This window comes from Acipenser ruthenus, chromosome 7 (assembly GCF_902713425.1).
Source record: "Acipenser ruthenus chromosome 7, fAciRut3.2 maternal haplotype, whole genome shotgun sequence".
Classification (NCBI taxonomy): domain Eukaryota; kingdom Metazoa; phylum Chordata; class Actinopteri; order Acipenseriformes; family Acipenseridae; genus Acipenser; species Acipenser ruthenus.
The window spans coordinates 68,270,870-68,291,035 of NC_081195.1; the positions used below are offsets into that span (position 1 = coordinate 68,270,870).

General features: G+C 44.3%; 1 protein-coding gene across 10 annotated transcripts in view; it reads right to left on the minus strand.

The window, feature by feature from the left end:
* Nucleotides 1-1,786: 1,786 nt before the first annotated feature.
* LOC117415585 (ATP-binding cassette sub-family C member 9) overlaps nt 1,787-20,166 on the minus strand; it is a 76,331-nt gene continuing 57,951 nt past the window's right edge. For 7 of the 10 annotated variants that reach the window (XM_059027741.1, XM_059027740.1, XM_059027739.1 and 4 more), the window contains 11 exons: nt 19,444-19,546; nt 18,341-18,451; nt 14,608-14,728; nt 13,526-13,656; nt 8,972-9,050; nt 7,885-7,993; nt 6,442-6,545; nt 6,015-6,148; nt 5,574-5,636; nt 3,318-3,494; nt 2,343-2,480 (listed from right to left, as the gene is read on the minus strand). In XM_059027741.1, coding sequence (XP_058883724.1) covers nt 3,357-3,494; nt 5,574-5,636; nt 6,015-6,148; nt 6,442-6,545; nt 7,885-7,993; nt 8,972-9,050; nt 13,526-13,656; nt 14,608-14,728; nt 18,341-18,451; nt 19,444-19,546 — 1,093 coding nt within the window. In that variant the 3' untranslated portion in view covers nt 2,343-2,480; nt 3,318-3,356. Of the gene's footprint in view, nt 2,481-3,317; nt 3,495-5,573; nt 5,637-6,014; nt 6,149-6,441; nt 6,546-7,884; nt 7,994-8,971; nt 9,051-13,525; nt 13,657-14,607; nt 14,729-18,340; nt 18,452-19,443; nt 19,547-20,166 lie in introns of all 10 variants that reach the window. The other 3 variants (XM_059027744.1, XM_059027742.1, XM_059027735.1) reach the window with 1 other exon arrangement.

The following is a 20,166-nucleotide window of genomic DNA, read 5'->3' on the forward strand; positions in this document are numbered from 1 at the left end:
TCTGAGATTTTAGAAGAGAAGGAGGCAAAGTCATCAGGGGAGATAGAGGAGGGAGAAGGAGGGGGGAGGGTTTAGGAGGGAGGAGAAGGTAGAGAATAGTTTACGTGGGTTGTTAGTGGAGGCTTGAATTACAGATTGGAAATAAGCACATTTAGCAGAGGAGAGAGTAGAGGAGAAGGAGGAGAGGAGAGTGCGGTAGAGGTCTAGGGTAGCAGGGAGTTTGATTCTCTTCCATTTCTTTTCAGCAGATCGCAGTGTGATTCTTGCCGAGCGGAGCGCAGAGGAGAGCCAGGGATGGGGAGGGGAGGGGCGAGCAGGTCGGGAGGTGAGGGGACAGAGGGAGTCGAGGGAGGAGGTGAGTGAGGAGAAGATGGTGGAGGTAGCCCAGTCTATGGAAAGTTGTGAAAAGGAGTCGATAGGAGGGAGGTGAGAGAGAGCAGTGGAGGCAAGGACAGAGGGGGAGAGAGAGCGGAGGTTACGGCGAGAGGTGATAGTGGGGTAGGAGGAGCAGGGAGAGGGGGGAGAGACAGAGAAAAAGAGATGAAATAGTGATCAGAGATGTCCAGGGGGGTGACAGAGAGGGTGGAGGGGCAGCAGGCCCTGGAGAAGGTGAGGTCCAGTTGACGGCCTGCTTTGTGGGTAGGAGGGGACGGAGAGAGACAGAAGTCGAAGGAGTGAAGGAGAGGGAGGAATCCAGCAGAGTGGCTGGGGTTGGAGAGATGGATGTTGAAGTCACCCAACAGGACAGTCGGGGTAGACAGAGAGGGGAGGGAGGAGAGTAGATAGTCGAGTTCATCCAGAAAGTGAGTGAGAGGCCCAGGGGGGCGGTACAGAACAATGAGCAGGAGTTGACAGGGAGAGGTTAGTTGGACTGCATGAAATTCAAAGGTATTGACAGAGAGTGAGGTGAGATCGGAGGGGACAGAAAAGAGTAAGGAGGGAGAGAGGAGAAGACCCGTCCCACCTCCCTGTCCAGTGAGACGCGGGGTATGGGACAGGATGTAGAGAGAGGACAAAGCAGCAGGAGTAACAGTGTTATCAGGGGACAGCCAGGTTTCAGTGAGAGCAAGGAAATCGAGCGAGAGGTGGGAGGCAAAGGCAGATATGAAATCAGCTTTGTTAGCAGAAGAGTGACAGTTCCAGAGTGCACCAGAGAGTGTGCGGGAGGGGGGGAGAGGCAGAGAAATGAGGTTAGAGGGGTTGGAGGAGCAGCAGCGGAGGGAGGGCAGAGGACGAGGACGGGAGGACAGAACAGGGATGTGAGAGACAGTCATAGCAGAACAAGCAAGACAAAAGGCACAGTAGGAGCAGGAGGGTGGAGGGTACAGACCTGACTAGTAGATAGCTTCTTCTAGAGGCCCGTTAGGTTCGGATCTAGTCAAACAGCGTCTCAGCGCAGGCCTCACCTCGCTGGACTCCCACAGCTAGACTCCCGGCTCTTTTGTTGAGGCTCTTCTGTTTGCTGGCGCCGAAGTAAGCTGCTTGATTAAATGTTCCACCTGCTTGTCAAGAGAACCAACTAAACTGTGTGGAAACCAATCAAATAGCAAAATCAACTGCTAATCAATTTAGCCACTCACCTGGTACTACTCACACACTAACTCAGCCAATTCAAACACCACCTTACAATGTCACCAAATGTAGTTAGTTAAAATTACTAGAAGCAGGAACTTATCTATCTGCCTCTGTCCCTGGTTACCTGTAGACTGGTATATCTTATATCTGGTAGTGTGTGCTGCATACTGTCTTAAGAGATGGATGGAAAAAAAAAACTGGACCCACACCGAACTGTCTGAGTTGTTTATTTCTGTTTTGGTAATTTTGCTGGTAATTTTGCTGGCTGTGTACAGATTATTACATCATCAATACAAATAAAAAACATTCGCAATTATAACTGGCAAACGTGTTGTTATATTTATTGCTTGTGAATTATAAAAGTATATACTGTATTAAAGGTATTATTTGTTTTTTTATAATAAAAAAGAAGAAAAAAAACCAAATCTATCTAAAGATTTTGGACTGGATTCTTAAAGTGATTTACTCCAAATCATCATTTTTTTCTGAAAAGAAAAAAGGGACCCAATAAAATGACTAAACCAAAAATGAACAAGTTAAATGCCTTTTTCTTTTTCATTGTGTAATTGGTGTTTTTTTTGTTTTTTCAGGACACCATATAACTTTTTTTCCTTTCAGGAAAAAACAAGAAGGCATGGCTGACGATTTGCAGTAAATACAGTAGCTTTTGAGAATCTGCCCCTTTGTGTGGTAACTGTCATCCCGAATGGCCATGCTCTTTAAATGCGAGGCTCGCTTCATGCACTGTGTGGGAGGCCAGTGAAGAGTTACATATCAGCCCTGACAAAAGAGGCGAAGACGCTTTCCTCGTGTGCCAGGAGAGTCTGGGGCTTATCGTACTCCAGGATATTGCCTCGCTTCATCACGATGACCAGGTCTGCCGTCAGGATAGTGTGCACGCGGTGCTGTGAAACACACAAGAGGAAATGGATTGTCAGTGCCCAGTTATTTTACCCCCTGATTTTCATCCCAATTTAGAATGTCCCAATTCTGCAAATACAGTACATTTGGTGACTGATCTATCTATCTGAATTGTAATCACAACCTTGTTATGATGCGTATATTCATGGTATATGCATGCATACATCACACACACACACGCACACGCACACGCACACCACACATACACACACACACACACACACACACACACACACACACACACACACACACACACACACACCTACAGCTAGTTAGATCAACATATAGCATTAAAAAGCTTAACACAACATACCTAAACCTTATGAGGACTGCAGGGGCTGTTTAGAAACAAAGTCTTGTACTGAAAACACCCACTGTGCTAAATACACCATTCAATTCCAATATGCCCCTGCCCGTTTCCGAATGGGAATCCTGTACTGTTTACACAAACTTCTTCCATGTCCCCGGAGCTGTTTGGATAAAACGAACCATATAACTATATGAATTCTGAAGAGGACACTTCACACAGAGAGTGGTGAGGGTATGGAACGGGTTACCTAGCCATGTTATTGAGACTGAATCGATGCTTCCAGACACTGGCATGCATTGATGGGCTGAATAGCCTCCTGTCATTCTTATACTTTCTTATGTTCTCGTCACACACAGCATACCTGCAGTCCTCAAAGGGCCAATCACACCACGGCTTTCATAAGCACTGCACTGGACAGGTAGCACACAACAAAGCAGAGATCTAACAAGCCTGCAACGCTTTCAGAGCCGTTAGATTTGACAGGGGAGGCGGGGCCACCGAGTCTACCAACCAGAGAGCAGGAAGTGCCCCGGGGGGCACAGGGGCTCGTCTACTTGTGCGTCTTCACCAGAAGGGTGAAGAGGCTATCGTCCTGGGACAGCAGGCTGGAAGCTGAGTCACACTCCACTAAAATACCCTCGCAAAACACTAAAACCTGCTCAGCTTCCATGATCGAGGACACCCGGTGCTGGAAGGAAGAGAGAATGACAAGAGCAGAGAGAGAGAGAGAGAGAGAGAGAGAGAGAGAGAGAGAGAGAGAGAGAGAGAGAGAGGGAGAGGGGGAGAGAGAGAGGGGGGAGAGAGAGGGAGAGAGAGAGAGAAAGAGACACAGAGAGAGAGAGTGAGAGACACATAGAGAGGGAGAGGGGGAGAGAGAGAGAGGGAGAGAGAGAGAGAGAGAGAGAGAGAGAGAGAGAGAGAGAGAGAGAGAGAGAGAGAGAGAGAGAACGTGGTGAAGCTTGGGTTTGATAATTGGGTTTACATTTTAGTGTAAATAATCTTTATAGACTTGATATGAAAATGGTCTACTTGTACAGGGACATGCTAATTTAAAAGTCTAATGCTCGTGACAGAAACTGCAAATTCAATTTAGGGTCTAGTTTAAGCAACCATTTATAAAACATCTAAATATGTGTTATTATAGGTTTTGATGTTTATAAACAAGGGATAACATTGTATCGCAATACTAATGTCAGGCTTTATGTCAAGTTCTGAAGCATTTCATCCATGATTATTAAACGCTCACTCCCCTGATTTTATACCAGTGAGACAATGAGCCTTTGTCCATGCACTTGTTGTGTTCTAACATTGACAGCCTGTTTTTATTATTAACACTTATTTATAACATCCGTTATAACACATTTATACAAGCCTTATTAGGCATATGCAAGATTTGGTTTGCAGATTTCATTATTTTGTACAGTGTGTAGATCAACAGATCAGTTCAAGGCCTGACACAAGATTTCTTATTAATACTCCAATGATCTAACCCAACAAAAAAAAACATAATTCATAAGTTTAGAAAATTCACAGAAGGAAGAAAAGAAAGAGCATTATATTTGACTTCCTCACATCGTGTCTAACAGAGTTTATAGCAATGAAATAGTCCAGGTTGAGCTAGAGAGATAAACTACAGCAAGGGAGGGTAACTCTTTAATTTAGGGATCTTTTAAAAACGGATTTTACAGCAATTGGACCCTGCTCTCCTACTGCTTTCTATGGAGGTCAGCAGTTCTGTTATCACTCAATAACGGAACAGCAAATAAAGCACGGCTCACATATGACACTAATTCTTGCCACCTGTTCTAAAAGCACTGCTTACTTCACGAAACACGTCACAGGGACGCTCAGGCACTGCTGTCAAAAGGTTAACTCTTTCAGTGGACTACTCATTCATTATTACATTGTAACACACCATGGCAATGCCACCATCCCTTCTTACTTCTATACAACCCATACACATCTTACTAATTATATTAATAGTACTATATTTTGATTAGAAATAATACAGAACTCCAATGCATTATATATGACTACAGGAGTTCTATATATTGATAAGCTTTTATAACAGTTCCCTTCACTAAAGGCTTGAAACTCACACCTGAGAATGTTGGCAGGTAGAGAGAAAATTAATGGCTTCTACCCCAAATCTGTGTTTAAAATGGTTTCAAGAATTACTCAGAAAGCAGAAAGCTAGCTGAAAAAATAAGCATAATGAGAGTGCTCAGAGAGACAGCTAGACAGGGTCTTCCTTGATACTTACAGCGATGGTAAGAGTGCTCAGAGAGACAGCTAGACAGGGTCTTCCTTGATACTTACAGCAATGGTAAGAGTGCTCATAGAGACAGCTAGACAGGGTCTTCCTTGATACTTACAGCAATGGTAAGAGTGCTCATAGAGACAGCTAGACAGGGTCTTCCTTGATACTTACAGCAATGGTAAGAGTGCTCATAGAGACAGCTAGACAGGGTCTTCCTTGATACTTACAGCAATGGTAAGAGTGCTCATAGAGACAGCTAGACAGGGTCTTCCTTGATACTTACAGCAATGGTAAGAGTGCTCATAGAGACAGCTAGACAGGGTCTTCCTTGATACTTACAGCAATGGTAAGAGTGCTCATAGAGACAGCTAGACAGGGTCTTCCTTGATACTTACAGCAATGGTAAGAGTGCTCAGAGAGACAGCTAGACAGGGTCTTCCTTGATACTTACAGCAATGGTAAGAGTGCTCATAGAGACAGCTAGACAGGGTCTTCCTTGATACTTACAGCAATGGTAACAACTGTGCGATCTGCAAAGGCTGTCATCACTACCTTCTGTAAAATGTTCTCCTGTAAAAAACAAACAGACACATGCATTTAGATTTTTAGTGTAACCTTATCGTATCCTTGTAAAGTTAATTTCTAACACATTTTTATTTATTTTCAAGAAATAGGATTAATTAAAGTTATTATTTTTTTTTATTGAAAGTAGATTCCAAGTAGATTCTAAAAAGACGTGACAGTTAAGCAAAATATGCTTACTGAACAGCACTGCTTTACTGCTGCTAAAATATATAATAATATTTTATTACAAATATAGTTTAACTTAAATAAGAATGCAAAATGAATGCACTGCTCTCATTTGATTTAAGAAAAATAACTTACAGAAGAAAAAGAGCTCACAAAGACTGCATGAGGAATGCAGGGTGTGCGTGCAGAGAGACTCACCGTGGCCATGTCTATGGAAGCCGTGGCCTCGTCCATGATGAGGATGCTGCTCTTACGCACGAAGGCCCTGGCCAGACAGAAGAGCTGTCTCTGCCCCACGCTGAAGTTCTCCCCTCCCTCCGTCACCACCGCGTCTACCAGGAAGGAAACACAAGGGCGTATCGGGAAAATCAACAGCAGCATTCAAACGACTACCAACTGCATTATATCTCCTTTCTTCTTTCTCTCTGTTATTGCATCGTAATTGGAACCGTCGGTTCTTTAAATGTTTCTTTGTTCATTGTCGAAAATGTATTAAAAAAATAAATAAATAAATACAGAACCATAATATGTACAGTTCCCTCTGAAAACAGCAGAGCAGTAGCTGATGTACTGTACTGCTAAAACAGTCATTGTAAGTGAATGAGGTATGAAATGCTAGTAATACCCAGCCCGCCCGGCAGTGATTTGACCATGTTCTTCAGCTGGGCAATCTCCAGGGCCTCCCAGAGTCTGTCATCCGTGCATGTGCGCTCCGGGTCCAAGTTAAACCTGCAGGAGGAAGAAGAATATCCGTGAGGACTCATGGGATCTCTCTTCAACTCGGCTGTACTAAATACTCAGGACTTGTTGCAGTCAGCATGTTGAAGAAAAGAAGCCTTTACATATTATAGTTATCTACTTTACCACCAGAACTCATGTCACGACTAACACTCTGTTACTAGGTTGCTTGTCGTCAGCCTCGCTCGTATGATTGTATACCTCTCAACACTATTTAAAAGGTTCCTCTCCAGGCCCGTGATCTGGGCTGTGCAATGCACCTGGTAACTTATGGCAGTTTCATTTTCGTTCACTTCTTTCATTATCTAAACAGAATAATATTCCCAATTGAGCTTCATATGGGAAAAAAAGCTAACTCAGAATGGCGAGCATATAGTAAGCTTCTCCTTGGTTTTGCAATCGTCTTGAATCAGCTATTTTTCCATATCAAGCTCCTCTATGTATTCTTTATTTAGATGCATACTGTATCCATTAAACTGGGCTGTTTAACATAGACATCACTAAAGAGCAATTCAGTTCTGCATGGCAGATCTGATCATTAGGGTGAGGGCTGGAGCTCTAGTTGGGCTAAAAGTTTAGGAGTCAGTTACTATTTTTTTAAAAGGCTGTTCCTCTTACCTCCAGAAACAGAGCAGTTAAATGGCCTTATTAGGCAATGGCTCTCGTTCTGGAACGCAGCCACTGGGCTTCAGAGTGAAAGGCAGTGGGGGTTTGATCTGCCCAAAATATCTCATGTTTGTAATCCCTGCTATTAACTATCTTTCTACTGGAACAAGTTACCAAATTATTATTACAATTATAATTATTATTGTACTTTCTTATCTGAACTTTAGACTGAGGTTCAACCCCAGTCACAACCTCCCAGTCACGACCTCCCACTCACTATGGCGCCCAACGAATAAGGTACTAAGGCTGTGCTGATACACAAGTATATATCAGCAGGTATTAAATAAATCCATTCATTGATGTGTTCATTTCAAAACAACAAAAGCTGTCCTTCCTTACCCTCTTGTATCAAATCAATGGTAATTAACTCTTCTGCCGATTGGAAGATCATTTTCCTCTCATCCAAGGAGCTGACATTTTTACTGTTGTACTGCCGTACCGAGGCTATAAACTGATAACGGTGTTTTCATTGTCTGTTAACAGCCTCGGTACGGCAGTACCCTGGATAAGAGGAGAATTCGCTTCAAATCTAGCTCAGTTCCCACACGCTTTACTCTGGTAGTAATTAATGCAGATTCGAAACTACCCCAGGAGCTTGCACTCTAAGACGCATTCAGGTACGAGTCTTGCTTCAGGGCACGCTCAACACCACTCTAATGTTTACCGAATGGAGCCGCTGAACAGCACAGGGTCCTGCAGGATAATAGACAGTCTTGACCGCAGGGTGGGCAGAGGCAGTTTGCTGATGTCTATTCCATCGATGATAATCTTCCCTAAGGACAGAATACATTGCTTTCAATTGACTGAGAGAGAAAGGATTTGAAAAGTCAGCCAACATTTTCCGAGCATTTTTTTTGGTTTTACAATACCGATAGCAGATGGATGTTATGACAAGTAAAGCATATTGCTGTTGATGATGTATGTATTCCCCTGAGTAACTGGGAGATACATTACGCTGCTCTCTCGCGCAGTGCAGCATGTCTTTTTATAAGCACAATAACACACCTGAAGGCTTCATGCCTCACAATGCACCTTGTCTTCTCCTGTGTTACTGCTTACCTACAGTACGGTGCACACTCTTTCACACATTTTTTGAGAATTTCTACGTGCTTTATAAGGGCCGCATGTTACATTGGTCGTGTAAACCACAACTGGTCTGGAAAATGGTTAGGGGAGCTAATGAGAAGAAGGGAAGCTAGTGAAAATAGAAAAGGAAAAGCTTGAGACTATGAATAGCATTTCACTAGCAAGAAATTATTATCAGTCATGTGTCATACACAGTTGACATGCCTCACAATGAATCACTGTTATCCCTTACGACTGTTTCTGTAAATCAGTCTCAACTGTTTATGCTGTAAAGAAACAATGCGTAAGAGCTGACCTTTTGCTAAAAGTGAGTTTACATACAGTACATGCCGAGTAAGTGTATATATGATCAAAGCTCACACTTTGTACTTTTACACTGGATGCCCTGTTTTTCTGGAGGAAATGTAAGATTTCCCAGCCCTGAAAGCAGCACGCAAAAGCTGATAAAAATCTTCTGCCTTGCCAAGTCGGCGTAAGGTTTATGTCAAGAAGCAGCCCTGCACAGGATAAGCATTAATATGAACCGTCATTAATATGAACTGTTGTGCTAATAATGAGTCAGGTAAGAATGTTATAAACCTGCCAATAAAAACAGGAAGGAAAAACACAATGCATGCATGCTGCTCGAGTTTCTTGTTAAAGTGTCTTGATTCGTGGAAACTAACCTTCAAACATGTCCACCATCCTGAAAAAGGCCAGTGAGAGAGAGGATTTTCCACTGCCTGTGCGGCCACAGATCCCAACCTGTCAGAGAGAGAACTGAGTTACTGAGTGCTGCTGGAACCCCACACTGGAAGAAGTTACCTCTTCCACAGTGCAGAGAGGCCCCGCACTGGAAGAAGTTACCTCTTCCACAGTGCAGAGGGGCCCCGCACTGGAAGAAGTTACCTCTGCCACAGTGCAGAGGGGCCCCGCACTGGAAGAAGTTACCTCTGCCACAGTGCAGAGGGGCCCCGCACTGGAAGAAGTTACCTCTGCCACAGTGCAGAGGGGCCCCGCACTGGAAGAAGTTACCTCTGCCACAGTGCAGAGGGGCCCCGCACTGGAAGAAGTTACCTCTGTCACAGTGCAGAGGGGCCCCGCACTGGAAGAAGTTACCTCTGCCACAGTGCAGAGGGGCTCCGCACTGGAAGAAGTTACCTCTGCCACAGTGCAGAGGGGCTCCGCACTGGAAGAAGTTACCTCTACCACAGTGCAGAGGGGCTCCGCACTGGAAGAAGTTACCTCTGCCACAGTGCAGAGGGGCCCCGCACTGGAAGAAGTTACCTCTGCCACAGTGCAGAGGGGCCCTGCACTGGAAGAAGTTACCTCTGCCACAGTGCAGAGGGGCCCTGCACTGGAAGAAGTTACCTCTGCCACAGTGCAGAGGGGCCCCGCACTGGAAGAAGTTACCTCTGCCACAGTGCAGAGGGGCCCCGCACTGGAAGAAGTTACCTCTGCCACAGTGCAGAGGGGCCCCGCACTGGAAGAAGTTACCTCTGCCACAGTGCAGAGGGGCCCCGCACTGGAAGAAGTTACCTCTGCCACAGTGCAGAGGGGCCCCGCACTGGAAGAAGTTACCTCTGCCACAGTGCAGAGGGGCCCCGCACTGGAAGAAGTTACCTCTGCCACAGTGCAGAGGGGCCCCGCACTGGAAGAAGTTACCTCTGCCACAGTGCAGAGGGGCCCCGCACTGGAAGAAGTTACCTCTGCCGCAGTGCAGAGGGGCCCCGCACTGGAAGAAGTTACCTCTGTCACAGTGCAGAGGGGCCCCGCACTGGAAGAAGTTACCTCTGCCACAGTGCAGAGGGGCCCCGCACTGGAAGAACTTACCTCTGCCGCAGTGCAGAGGGGCCCCGCACTGGAAGAAGTTACCTCTGCCACAGTGCAGAGGGGCCCCGCACTGGAAGAAGTTACCTCTGTCACAGTGCAGAGGGGCTCCGCACTGGAAGAAGTTACCTCTGTCACAGTGCAGAGGGGCCCCGCACTGGAAGAAGTTACCTCTGCCACAGTGCAGAGGGGCCCCGCACTGGAAGAAGTTACCTCTGCCACAGTGCAGAGGGGCCCCGCACTGGAAGAAGTTACCTCTGTCACAGTGCAGAGGGGCTCCGCACTGGAAGAAGTTACCTCTGTCACAGTGCAGAGGGGCCCCGCACTGGAAGAAGTTACCTCTGTCACAGTGCAGAGGGGCCCCGCACTGGAAGAAGTTACCTCTGCCACAGTGCAGAGGGGCCCCGCACTGGAAGAAGTTACCTCTTCCACAGTGCAGAGGGGCCCCGCACTGGAAGAAGTTACCTCTACCACAGTGCAGAGGGGCCCCGCACTGGAAGAAGTTACCTCTTCCACAGTGCAGAGGGGCCCCGCACTGGAAGAAGTTACCTCTGCCACAGTGCAGAGGGGCCCCGCACTGGAAGAAGTTACCTCTGTCACAGTGCAGAGGGGCTCCGCACTGGAAGAAGTTACCTCTGTCACAGTGCAGAGGGGCCCCGCACTGGAAGAAGTTACCTCTGCCACAGTGCAGAGGGGCCCCGCACTGGAAGAAGTTACCTCTGCCACAGTGCAGAGGGGCCCCGCACTGGAAGAAGTTACCTCTGCCACAGTGCAGAGGGGCCCCGCACTGGAAGAAGTTACCTCTGCCACAGTGCAGAGGGGCCCCGCACTGGAAGAAGTTACCTCTGCCGCAGTGCAGAGGGGCCCCGCACTGGAAGAAGTTACCTCTGTCACAGTGCAGAGGGGCCCCGCACTGGAAGAAGTTACCTCTGCCACAGTGCAGAGGGGCCCCGCACTGGAAGAAGTTACCTCTGCCGCAGTGCAGAGGGGCCCCGCACTGGAAGAAGTTACCTCTGCCACAGTGCAGAGGGGCCCCGCACTGGAAGAAGTTACCTCTGCCACAGTGCAGAGGGGCCCCGCACTGGAAGAAGTTACACTTATACATGAGCTTGAAGCAGGACTATTTTAACGACAACCGAATCAAAACACAATTACAAAGTTTAATGGGGTATTTATCAACGTTACATTCATGCAATAATACACATTCCCGCAATAATACACATTCATGCAATAATACACATTCATGCAATAATAGACATTCATGCAATAATACACATTCATGCAATAATACACATTCATGCAATAATACACATTCATGCAATAATACACATTCCCACAATAATACACATTCATGCAATAATACACATTCATGCAATAATAGACATTCATGCAATAATACACATTCATGCAATAATACACATTCATGCATTATTACACATTCCCACAATAATACACATTCATGCAATAATACACATTCATGCAATAATAGACATTCATGCAATAATACACATTCATGCAATAATACACATTCATGCAATAATAGACATTCATGCAATAATAGACATTCATGCAATAATACACATTCCCACAATAATACACATTCATGCAATAATACACATTCATGCAATAATACACATTCATGCAATAATACACATTCATGCAATAATACACATTCATGCAATAACAGACATTCATGCAATAATACACATTCCCACAATAATACACATTCATGCAATAATACACATTCGTGCAATAATAGACATTCATGCAATAATCAGTGAAATGTGCTGCATATTTTTTTGTTTTTGCTTAACACGTCACTGACAATAAATCAGCGGTCTTCCTACGGCATAAATTATATCCTAAAACATAATTTCCTTTTTTTACAAATCATTATTCCTATAGCAAGATTCTTTTAGGAAACACTGATCCTTTGCATCCCAGGTGTCTTGTATAACAGAGCGCACTTCGTAGAAGTAATAGAATTGTGAAAAAAAGACAATAAAAGTGTTTAAAAACACACATTAAGCAGCGATACTGTAAAATAATGCATAACATCTGCTGTACAGCACACTGACAGAACAGTCTCTCTCTCTCTCTCTCTTTCTATATATATATATATATATATATATATATATATATATTTAGATGTTACCAAATTGGAGTGAATCCAGTTGAAATGGAAACTGTGCAGCAGAGCTTTGTAAACTATTTATACTGCACTCATTTAATGCAGATGGTAAATTGGCCCTGAACATACAAATCATTCAGATGATAAAGGGAAGCTTGCTGTGTATGCTCTCCCTGTCAGCTAGGTTTGCCAGATCTCTGAATCAGTGTACAGAAGGCTTGTCAGGTCACTGCTGCCTCTCTTTGTGGTATCTTGTTCCTGTGAGTAAAGAGCGGAGGTTCCCGTAGGGATATGCTGTACAGACTCAGTCCGCGGGAGGCACTTACATGTTTCTGAGGTCTGCAATTATTCTGATTGTTTCTAATTGAAATGACTCAGATACTGTGTTTGTGTTAGGGTGCTTTCTCCTAGATTTAGTAGCTCCAGGTTCCTGCCATAGATACATGTAACACAGGCTAGACTAGCCAGTGTCTTGGAAGAAAGAGCCAGAGCCATCTAGTGATCTGCCACTTTGGAAACAAGTTTCCTTCTGTTTTGCTGTCAATACATTGCAGTGCACTAGGTGGCGCTGGTGTTTACTCATATACAGACACTTTGGCTGATCAAGCCTATATTACATATATCTATGACAGGCAACTAGAACTGAAGAGCAGATACTGAACTCACAGTTAAAACACAAACTGAGCAAATATTTTAGAAATTCTCATTGCAGCAAGAACCACTAAGAATAATTGCAAACATGACAAAAAGGTAAGGGGGGAAATAAGAAAATGTAACTGGAAACAAATGACTAGGAACTGAAGAAAGAGGTGACCGAGCCCAGAACATCCAAACAAGTTAGATAAAGCTGAGAAAAGGAGAGAAAAGGTGCGTGTGTGTGCGTGTGTGTGTGTGTGCGTGTGTGTCCGTGTGTGTGCGTGTGTGTGTGTGCGTGTGTGTGTGTGCGTGTGTGTTCGTGTGTGTGTGTGTGTGTGCGTGTGTGTGTGCGTGTGCGTGTGTGTGTGCATGTGTGTTCATGTGTGTGCATGTGTTCGTGTGTGTGTGTGTGCGTGTGTGTGTGTGTGTGCGTGTGTGTCCGTGTGTGTGCGTGTGTTTGTGTGTGTGTGTGTGTGCGCATGTGTGTCCGTGTGTGTGCGTGTGTTCGTGTGTGTGTGTGTGTGCGTGTGTGTGTGCGTGTGTGTGTGTGTGCATGTGTGTTCATGTGTGTGCGCGTGTGTGTGTGTCAGTGTGTGTGCGTGCGTGCGTGCGTGAATGCGTGCGTGCGTGTGTGTGTGTGTACCTTTTGTCCAGGGTTGATGTATGCGTTTACATGCTTCAGCACTGGTTTCAGAATGGAGTCGTATCGCACAGACAGGCCCTGGATCTTGATCTCCCCTTGCTGAGGCCAGTCCTCTGGAACTTGAGAGAGATCTGAAGAAAAATAAAACATCCTGCTTGAAGTGAACTTCCTGCTAGCGATGTCGTATGACTGCGTAACATCATTCCCAGTCCCTGTGTGGGCCCACTGACACTTTGGTTCCTTCAGGCAATTCATTTCAAAGTGAAAGCTCTTTGGTTTGTTTGAAAGGGTTTGTGTGAAGCAAAACGAACTGGGTTTAGTGCATGTTATCTGGCACTGAAATGTGATGTGATCTTAAAAGCAACCAAGGTTGTTTTGTTGGGTTGATTTTGTTGGGGTTTCTATTCTAATCATCCATACATTCCAAAATGCTCAGTCTGAATTGTAGAAGAAAGTCACTCAAGTAAGCAAACACTTTGGCTAGTACCTTCTTCAGTGTACACAGTGCGCTTATTAGCACTGTGTCTTCGTTATGTTGATGCCTTATGCACTCTACATTGAAGTATTAGACAAGCAACTGAATATGATTTATGAAAGGGTTGGGGTTAGGGTTGGGGTTAGGGTTAGGGATAGGGTTAGGGTTAGGGTTGGGGTTAGGGATAGGGTTAGGGTTGGGGTTGGGGTTAGGGTTAGGGTTAGGGTTAGCTCTATCCCTTTCCCTGTTAGGATATATGCTACAGGGAATGATTTGAACGCGTAGGATTCCGTGTACATCCTTGAACACGAGACACAAGATGAGAGGTTTTAATGGGGACCTAATAATAATTAACCATTTTAATAGCATTGATATTTAGATCCACCCGCGTTTGGATCAACAGTAATCAAATCTGAATAAATTGCTGGGCAAAAGCTTTGTTTCAACAAATGATAAATCACTCTCCTTAGGACTACTCAAGTGCTTGCTTTGCGTTATCGTGTCGACCCCGTCAGGGGCTCCTCCGGGTTATTTGTCTCTCCTCACTGGTGGAATAACCACAGTACTCTGCGAACGTGCATGGTGTCTCCTCTGCTATATACTGTACCGATAGAGCCCTCGTAGTTCTCTGATTCCGTGCTCAGGAAGCCATTGACTTTCTTCACTGCTCCCATCTGCACCTCCAGATCTGCCAGGCTCCTCACAACCCAGTTCAGGTAGTTAGTCACCTGGGCCAAAGAAAGATGAAAACAACTGAGTACTGCTGAAATTCATATTTGAAAGAAAGAAAGAAATACTTAAATACATTAATATCTGTATTTGACAAAAGCAGTAATTTGTTTGTTGCACATATTTAAGGAGCTCAAACCCTGTCCTCCTCAGTGCCTGAATACATGTACATGGATGTGGGGATGTTCATATATACGTTAAATAATAATTGGGGTGGAGGGGGGGGGTGGGGGGGGTGGGATGGGGTGTAGGGATCAACAATTCGGATGCAGGACCATTATTGAATTTAAGTTGCATTGCTGTGCATTCTGGACCTCAACACACACCCATTCTCCCCCTAAAAAATAAAATACATTTATAAATGACAATCACAACATCCATTTAAATATATTGGGCAGCATGTATATACGTGTAAGAGCTCAAGGTAACAGAGCTTAGTGATTATCCCATTCTCCATAACATATGTCCTTAAATAGCCCAACAAAAGTAATGTGTGCTTCAAACTGCATGTGTAAGATGATGCATGGTGACTTGAGAGATTAGCTCTCCTTAAACAGCTTCCAGTGTTTACATTAAGAGACCATGCAGGTCACAAGGGGCACATAACAACCTGGGGTTCAAACTTTTTCTTTTTAATTTAAATGGCTCTTTTTCCAAACAGAACAGTCTCAGAATATTCTCAAACCCTTTTCAATGATGTCTAATCTGTTAATATCAGAAATAGATCTTCAGTTTGAAAGCACTGAGACAGCTGAATTCCTCCTGGTAGATGTCTTGGAAAGTAACTACAGGAGGCCTGGATTTGATTCTCAGTTAGCTCATATTTCATGTGGAGTTTATTAAATCATCATTTTTAGGTTAGAAGACAATTATGGACCACTATGGACTTGTGTAGACTTTTTTCTGGCTTGTACATAAACTCAAAGGATCTAAAAACATATAATATATATATATTTATATATATACAGTACTGTGCAAAAGTTTTAGGCAGGTGTGAAAAAATGCTGTAAAGTAAGAATGCCTTCAAAAATAGACATGTTAATAGTTTATATTTATCAATTAACAAAATGCAAAGTGAGTGAACAGAAGAAAAATCTACATCAAATCAATATTTGGTGTGACCACCCTTTGCCTTCAAAACAGCATCAATTCTTCTAGGTACACTTGCACACAGTTTTTGAAGGAACTCGGCAAACATCTTGGAGAACTAACCACAGTTCTTCTGTGGATTTAGGCAGCCTCAGTTGCTTCTCTCTCTTCATGTAATCCCAGACAGACTCGATGATGTTGAGATCAGGGCTCTGTGGGGGCCATACCATCACTTCCAGGACTCCTTGTTCTTCTTTACGCTGAAGATAGTTCTTAATGACTTTCGCTGTATGTTTGGGGTCGTTGTCATGCTGCAGAATAAATTTGGGGCAAATCAGATGCCTCCCTGACGGTATTGCATGATGGATAAGTATCTGCCTGTACTTCTCAGCATTGAGGAGACCATTAATTCTGACCAAATCCCCAACTCCATTTGCAGAAATGCAGCCCCAAACTTGCAAGGAACCTCCACCATGCTTCACTGTTGCCTGCAGACACTCATTCGTGTACCGCTCTCCAGCCCTTCGGCGAACAAACTGCCTTCTGCTACAGCCAAATATTTCAAATTTTGACTCATCAGTCCAGAGCACCTGCTGCCATTTTTCTGCACCCCAGTTCCTGTGTTTTCGTGCATAGTTGAGTCGCTTGGCCTTGTTTCCACGTCGGAGGTATGGCTTTTTGGCCGCAAGTCTTCCATGAAGGCCACTTCTGACCAGACTTCTCCGGACAGTAGATGGGTGTACCAGGGTCCCACTGTTTTCTGCCAATTCTGAGCTGATGGCACTGCTGGACATCTTCCTATTGCGAAGGGAAGTAAGCATGATGTGTCTTTCATCTGGGCAGCAGTGTGGAGTAGTGGTTAGGGCTCTGGACTCTTGACCGGAGGGTCGTAGGTTCAAATCCCGGTGGGGACACTGCTGCTGTACCCTTGAGCAAGGTACTTTACCTAGATTGCTCCAGTAAAAACCCAACTGTATAAATGGGTAATTGTATGTAAAAATAATGTGATATCTTGTAACAATTGTAAGTCGCCCTGGATAAGGGCGTCAGCTAAGAAATAAATAATAATAATAATAATAATAATCTGCTGCAGTAAGTTTCCTTGGCCGACCACTGCATCTACGGTCCTCAACGTTGCCCGTTTCTTTGTGCTTCTTCAAAAGAGCTTGGACAGCACATCTGGAAACCCCTGTCTGCTTTGAAATTTCTGCCTGGGAGAGACCTTGCTGATGCAGTATAACTACCTTGTGTCTTGTTGTTGTGCTCAGTCTTGCCATGGTGTATGACTTTTGACAGTAAACTGTCTTCAGCAACCTCACCTTGTTAGCTGAGTTTGGCTGTTCCTCACCCAGTTTTATTCCTCCTACACAGCTGTTTCTGTTTCAGCTAATTATTGTGTTTCAACCTACATATTGAATTGATGATCATTAGCACCTGTTTGGTATAATTGTAAATCATACACCTGACTATATGCCTACAAAATCCCTGACTTTGTGCAAGTGTACCTAGAAGAATTGATGTTGTTTTGAAGGCAAAGGGTGGTCACACCAAATATGGATTTGATTTAGATTTTTCTTCTGTTCACTCACTTTGCATTTAGTTAATTGATAAATATAATCTATTAACATGTCTATTTTTGAAAGCATTCTTACTTTACAGCATTTTTTCACACCTGCCTAAAACTTTTGCACAGTACTGTATATATATATATATATATATATATATATATATATATATATATATATATATATATATATATATATATATATATAAATTTAGATCTGCCTAATTATTTGACCCCTTATTTTCTTCCCAGGGTAGAATGTCCAATCCTCTTCACCACAGCAATCCCCATGACAGCTCAGAAGAACAGGAGGTCAGTAGGCATCTCAAGACCAAGCTAATTGCCTCTTTACACCCAGGAGCTCTACAGAAACAAGCTACCAGCCCCTGGAGGACAAAGGCCAGCTCTGCAAGTGTCCACCTTGAGCACCTGGCCAGTAGGGGCTGTTGTAACATGATGAGGTGAAACTGGCAAGTTTGGCTCCCAAAACCGCAGGAGTGCCAGTCAATGTGATACCCCTTGTGGAATCCACCGCAACAACATCTTGACTGTACGACTCACCCAGCACACCACAGTCATGCCTTTACCAGGTGAGCCCATTTGGGGTTCTAGGGATCTCATTTTAAAGGCAGAGGTTTTGCTATTATCGTCTTGTAGGTGTCATGTTTTTTTGTTAAGCATGGCCTTGAATGACTGCTAGTGAATGTAGGCATACGCTGCCCACCCTGTAGCTACAAAAGTTAAATAAAAAGCTATAGTTTTAACTGAAGGTTTCAGATTCCCATCTTCAGAAGTGTGAAATATGACCCTTTAATTGAATCCCATTCCATCTTCTATTCATCTGAACTTGAAACAGATGCAATAGATTTAAGAGAGTCCAGAATTAATTCATGAGCCGTGGCGTAAGAGAAAACACAGATAAAAAATGATTTCTACATCTAAATTATTAAATACTTACTGTAAGAGCGTAGGTGAGTCCCAGTCCCACCAGTCCTGATTGAAGTCTGTTCTCAGAAGTATATATTGATGCGACAGCAGCTGTGAGTACAATCACAGCACCGAGATAATCCTGCAACCAACACAGAGCAGTGAGACTCGGGCGGGTGCTTAGTGCCTTCCTCAGCATGTAGAAAAGCAGCACACTGTCCCTGCTAAATGCTGAGCTACCCCCACAAACTTCTTCACAGCTATCACCCACCAATCCCTCTATCAATAACCATCCTCTCGTCAACTGTGCATTGGGTATTTAGACCACAGGAGTGGATATTTAGACTACAGGAGTGGATATTTAGACCACAGGAGTGGATATTTAGATTACAGGAGTGGGATATTTAGACGACAGGAGCGTATATTTCGTGTTTTTTTTAGAAAGCAGACACATACGTATCTCTGGGGATTAGAAGAAAGACAAACTATAAAGCTGCACCCTGATGCCAGAGTGACATCATGGTCTTATCAGTATGAACACATGTTCATGTATGGAATGGGCTACCTAGTAATGCAGTTGAGGCAGAATCAGTTGAGGCGGGATCCTTTAAGACCCAGCTAGACAAAGTTCTGAGATCAATCAGCTGCTAGGAATGTACTTACATGGGTCGAATGGCCTCCTCTCGTTCGTACACTTTCTTATGTTCTTAAATAACTTTCAGTGATCAATGCATTATTATTAATGTTAATGTATGCATTCATGCCCTCTTAGTCACCCACCTGGGGATTGTGAGAAGTATCACTCCATGCATGAATGCATGCCTTATATATTGTGATACGCATCATTTGTTACAAAGGGACATGGAATGAATACGGATAATTAAATCCACATGAATTAACAGGGCTGAATTCAAAATGAATGACTTCAGAACTCAGTGGAAGTGCAGTAGATATTCAGGTGTTATTCCTGTGGTATTCAGCTGGAATTCATTATACATTTGCAGTCATTATTTTTAAGGGGTCATGGTCATTGTGCCAGCATATTTATGTGTAAAAGTTGAACAAATGAATATACAGTATCCACAGTGCTGACAGTATCAGCTGTCAGTTTAAGCAGATAACCTCCACACGCACCGTTCTGACCTCCAGCCACCGGTTGGCAGCAGAGAGAAATAAGTAGGCGACGTTGTTTGTGTCAGTCAGCTCCAGCATGCGCTGCTTGAAACGGGCCTCGTGTCTGCAACATAGAAACCAAGCGCTCTGAGTTACTCACACAGCTTTACAGCTAACAGGGTGCATACCAAGCGCTCTGAGTTACTCACACAGCTTTACAGCTAACAGGGTGCATACCAAGTGCACTGCATTACTCACACAGCTTTACAGCCAGCACGCTGCATACCAAACACACTGCGTTACTCACACAGCTTTACAGCTAACAGGGTGCATACCAAGTGCACTGCGTTACTCACACAGCTTCACAGCTAACAGGGTGCATACCAAGTGCACTGCGTTACTCACACAGCTTCACAGCTAACAGGGTGCATACCAAGAGCACTGAGTTACTCACACAGCTTCACAGCTAACAGGGTGCATACCAAGAGCACTACGTAACTCACACAGCTTCATAGCTAACAGGGTGCATACCAAGAGCACTGAGTTACTCACACAGCTTCACAGCTAACAGGGTGCATACCAAGCGCACTGCGTTACTCACACAGCTTCATAGCTAACAGGGTGCATACCAAGAGCACTGCGTTACTCACACAGCTTCATAGCTAACAGGGTACATACCAAGAGCACTGCATTACTCACACAGCTTCATAGCTAACAGGGTGCATACCAAGTGCACTGCGTTAC